Source organism: Propithecus coquereli, unplaced genomic scaffold, assembly GCF_000956105.1.
Source record: "Propithecus coquereli isolate 6110/MARCELLA unplaced genomic scaffold, Pcoq_1.0 Scaffold249, whole genome shotgun sequence".
Classification (NCBI taxonomy): Eukaryota; Metazoa; Chordata; class Mammalia; order Primates; family Indriidae; genus Propithecus; species Propithecus coquereli.
In genome coordinates, this window is record NW_012148052.1 from 2,513,953 (window position 1) to 2,519,321 (window position 5,369).

The window sequence follows — 5,369 nt, forward strand, 5'->3', positions numbered from 1 at the left end:
TTGGGAATCTTTTAAGCAGTTAGGAAGTGCTAACAACCTGATTAAGGCATTGGCAATGGGAATGGACAGGAGATAGACTGAGGAGATCCGAAGTAAAATATACAGAACTTGGTGATTGGGGGAGTTAATAGATGAGAGGAAGAAGTTTAAGTTGAAGAGTTGGATAGATGGTGGTACCACTTCCTGGGTTAAGGAATACAGATTTTATTGAAAAGATTATGAGTTGAGTTTTGGACATGTTCACTTTGAAGTGACTATGTGATATACTAGTGGAGTTATCCAGTGGAACATTGAATATAATGTTCTGGTGCTCAGGAGAGATTTCTGAGATAGAGATGTACATGTAAGAAGTGTTGGGATATCAAATCAATCAGACAACATGTGTAGGTAGGAAAGAGACTATGCCTAATGGCACAGCCCTGAAGAAGAACATTTCTGTGACCAGCAGAGGAAGAAGTGCCCATGAGATAAACAGAATGAAGGAACAGGCACTGATAACAAGCCAAGCCAATAGGTAGGCTCTAAAGCATAACATGAAGATCTCCTGGGGCAGCAGCAGATCTAAGTAAACCTCTTAAGAATGGCAAAGAGTGGCTATGATCAGTCAATTAAAAGTAGGTGTTTAGAAAGCTAGGATAACAACCTTGGTGAAAAAGTTCTCGAAAATGTGATACAGGTAAAAGGTTATGAGGAATTAAAGGAGGGGATTCTCCATTTCTTCATCTATAAAGTGAAGGGTTTAGATTAAGTGAGTTCCTAGACCTTTCCAGTTCTAAAATCCTGATCCCATGAGCTGGTATTGAAAAATGGGTAGGATTTGCTACTCTATGAACAGTAAGCCCTTCCTCTGGGAACTGCTCTCCTGTGCTTCCAGCCACCACTCCATCCATATGGTTCTAACAGAAGCTGAGATTTCTGTGTACAATTGATTTGTTTAGAGGTAGGCGCCTGACCTACCTGGGCCAGTAAGAATCCTTCCCCAGGAATTTGAGAGTGAAAGTGAGAAAGAGAAGACAGCTTTTCTTGGTGATGGGAACTGAATATATGGAAAATCTGGAGCTGATGGTAACCATGATTTGCAATGAAGTGTTTAAGGGGAAAAAAAAAAAAGGAGGCCAGAATCAAGACACAGAAGCAGAGATGAGAGATAAAAAACTACCTGGGTCTTCCAAAGGACTTCAAGTCCTGGTTCCAGTCCATTGTTAGCAGGTATCACAGTCCCTGAATTCCATGATATAACCCAATATCCCTCGAATAATATCTTCCTTTGAGACTTAAAGTAGCCCTAGTTGATTTCTGTTATTTGCAACCTAAAGAGTCCTAAGTAATAAACTGAATTTGGTCAGAGCCATATAAGGAGAAAAGTAAATGGAAGATGAAGCTGTAAGATAGGACTAGATGTAATGGAGGCTCTTAAGTGCCAGGCTTTGGATTATATTAATAACTGGAGTAGTGACTGTGGGGAGACAGCTGAGGGGAAATCCATTAACACTTTTAGAATCACTAAAACTTTCATAAAATGTTGATTGAAAAATAAAACATACAAAATCATTGTGGTCCTGGCCTTGGTGCTCAGCTTTCACATCATAAGCAATGTTAAATAATGCTCATGCATTCATTTAATGTCTATTAAGTAGAAAGTCACATCCCTCCTCCTTTCTGTCTCCCTCCCTGTGTTAACTCTAACTTGCTAACATGAGCATCCTGTAAAATGCTATGTATGGTGAGGAGATCATTAATGGTAGACCCTGCCATCCTACATACCCTGCCTCAGTCATCACTTCTCTATTCCAATCAGAAGTGCTGCAGCCAAGATTATATTTGCTAAGGTAAATGGATCAGTCTCTTTAAAGGGACTCTCTTTCATCAGCCAGTTCCAGCCTCAGAAGTCAGGGACTAGAGCAGTTGGTGGAAAGATGTCTCCTCTTTCTCCCGCTGAGACTAGCGGTCTTGGCTATTATTCAAGAAGATGCAGATTCTTCTCTGGCTCCAGGGATGGCAAATGCTGGTGTTTCTGGGGGATGCAGCTCAGCTGGTACTTCTTAGGTCATGTTATTGAGACGAACTGATGCTTCTTGGATGGTTGACAGGGCTATTGGTCCAGGAGATGCTTCAGCATCAGTTATGGCTCCTAAAGCTCCATTATCTTGCTGGCGGAAAAATAAATTCGTCCACCCTCTATGGTCAATTTGCCAATATCCATTCTACAAATGTACATACCCTCTAGTACAGAAATCCCAGTTCTACGAATTTACCCTACATATACACTTACATGTGTGAGAAATGAAAACATGTAAGAATATTCATTGATTATTATACAAAAGACTGAAAATAACCCAAATCTGTCCATAGTAAAGAGGCCAAAAAAAGTACATTTATACTATGCAGCTATAAAAAGTGAGTAGGCACTTTATATAGTGAGGCGGAATGACCTCCATGAAATATTGTGAAGTAATAAAAACAATGTGCAGATGTTTGTAGAAGAGGTAGCCATTTCTGATTAAAAAGAAAAAGGGATACTGCATATTTGTACTCTCTTGGATGTAAACAGAAAAATCTGAAAGGGTGCACAAAAAATGTTATAAAAATGATATCCCTAGGTCAGAAAATTTGGTGGTGAGAAATGTAGGAAAAGAGGCTTCTCCCTATATACAATTGCTTGTGCCTTCTGAACTTCATACCATGTAAACACTTTCCCCATTAAAAGAATAAAATTTTAACTTAAAAAATAGGGATGGCAGTATTTTAAACAGTAGTTCCCCATGCCGATCTATATATCCATTAATACTCATGAAGAATAATTTTTAATGCACCATGAAATCAGAAAAACTTATGTTCTGAATTTTTCATAATGCTGAATTCATGTAATTAGTTTGAAGGGCCAGATTTTATTTTATTTTATTTTTTGGAGACAGAGTCTTGCTCTGTCACCCTGGCTAGAGTGCAGTGGTGTCGCCATAGCTCACTGCAACCTCAAACTCCTGGGCTCACGCAATCCTCCTGCCTCAGCCTCCAGAGTAGCTGGGAATACAAGCACACACCACCATGCCCAGCTAATTTTTTTTTCTATTTATTGTAGAGATGGGGTTGGTCTCCAACTTCTGAGCTCAAGTGATCCTCCCACCTTGGCCTCTCAGAGTGCTAGGATTACAGGTGTGAGCCACCACACCCGGCCCATATTTTATTCTTAAGTACTTTGTATGGAGATGTTAGTAGACAGTAGTTACCAAGGTAATGTTTATTTACACAATGGGCAAACTTAAAAGTTGGCATCATTACATCGATTCTTCAAATTCATCTGCATCCTGAAATTTTAAAGCATAGAATCACTGATTTAGACTTGGCTTTTGTTCTCATGTCAAATATCTCCTTCTAAACATTATTTCGGAAGGCATTCCTCCTGTGTATTTCATGGTGTCGACTAAGTGATGAATTATAGCTGAAGGCTTTTCCACATTCGTTACATTCATAAGGTTTTTCTCCAGTGTGATGTCTTTGATGTTTTTTAAAGGATGAATCATGCCTATAGGCTTTTCCACAGCGGCTGCATTCATATGCTTTCACTCCTGTATGAACAGTTTTGTGGTTGCTAAGGTGTATCCTCTGTCTAAAGGCTTTCCCACATTCCTTACATTTGTAGGGTCTTTCCCCAGTATGGATTCTCTGGTGATGTGTTAGATACGCTCTATGACTAAAGGTTTTACAACATGCAGTGCATGCATAGGGCTTCTCCCCAGTATGAATTCTTATATGTTCGCTAAGATGTCTAATCTGTCGAAAGGTTTTCCCACATTCATTGCAAGTAAAGGGTTTCTCTCCAGAATGAGTCCTCAAATGCTGGATCAAGCTAATATTCTGGCTGAAAGCTTTCTGACACTTATCACATACATAGGGTTTCTCCCCAGTGTGAGTTCTATGATGCTGATTAAGCGATGAGCGATGTCTGAAGGCTTTGCCACATTCCTCACATTCAAAGGGTTTCTCACCAGTATGGATTCTCTGGTGTGTACTAAGGGATGCACTTTGACTAAAGGCCCTTCCACATTCTTTACATCTGAAAGGTTTCTCACCAGTATGAATTCTCATGTGTTCAGTAAGGTGAATGGGTTGTTTGAAGATTTTTTCACATATATTACATTCATAGGTTTTTGTTCTTATGTAACTTGTTGGATGATTAATCAAATCTAATTTGTATTTGTTCCTCTTTCTAGGTGTATCACATTTATGATGCCTCTGTTCTATAATGACATTTGAACTCACAGTGATATTTTCCCCAAATCTGTTAGTTTCTTGGCCTCTCTCCTTGTGGGTCAAGATGGTTTGTCTCACATCTCTCACACAGGTTTCATGGTGCCTTTCTAACATATCATCATATTTGGAGACTTTTCTCAATGTGGAATAAATGATATCATCCTTCATGACCCTTTCCATTATAATGCCATGATACAACTGTTCCTGTGAAATGGCATTCTTTGCAGTTGACTCACTGGTTTCTGTTTTACTCTTCAAGTCTGAAAGAAATGGAAAAACTGCAAATAACTCATACTCATTATGCTTTGAAAAATCAATCACTATAGTGGTATGGAACAGAGATTTAGACAACAATACGTGTAAGTACATAAGATTTTGACTATATTTAAATATGGTTATACAGCCTGGAGAGGTAATGGGAAATGAAATTAAGAAACAGTGAACAAGTTAGAAGTGTCATTTTATACATATAATAAAATCTGAATCCTGCTCTTTGCAATAATACTAAGTAATAAAATTTCAAAGCTATGTCTTAAGAATGGAAGTATTTTAAATTGACAACTACTTTTGGAAAACAATCTCAGAAAGATAGAAAGAAGATGTCTTTCTCTCTCTCTCTCTCTCTCTCTCTCCCCCCTCTCTCTCTCCCCTCCAGCAATAGCAGAAGAGTCACTAGTTCAAAAAACAGGGCTTGAACTAAGAACAAAGAACATTACACTGTCTTTTACTGAAAATTGTATTTATATGTGTGTGTGTGTATAATTCTGTTTTCTGTAGTTATTAATATAGCCATGGAAGTGTTACTTATATAAGGAGACTTGTAAAAAACCCAGACTGCTATGTTGCTACTGCTGGTAGGTTCTAGGAAAATATCCTTTAACCTTTAAAATTCTGACTGGTTTCCTTACTTGATAATTTGTTGCACCATTACTAATATTTTATCTGACAGGTATATTATCTTGAAAGGTATAATTTCTTTTAAGATTTTTTGGTCAACACAGAAGGATCATTAGTACTTCCAAATTCCAAATTCTAAATGAAGAGAGGCAATAATAGTATCTAATAATGTCTATGCTCTGCAGGCCCGATTCTGTCCTGAATAGGACCAGGAGGAAGGA

The 5,369-nt window shown here is 38.3% G+C and overlaps 1 protein-coding gene across 1 annotated transcript in view; it reads right to left on the minus strand.

Moving 5' to 3' along the window:
* Window positions 1–3,372: 3,372 nt before the first annotated feature.
* The window catches only part of ZFP69 (ZFP69 zinc finger protein), a 9,686-nt gene continuing 7,689 nt past the window's right edge, over window positions 3,373–5,369 (minus strand). The window contains exon 5 of the mRNA XM_012646695.1: window positions 3,373–4,511. Coding sequence (XP_012502149.1) covers window positions 3,373–4,511 — 1,139 coding nt within the window. The remainder of the gene's footprint in view (window positions 4,512–5,369) is intronic.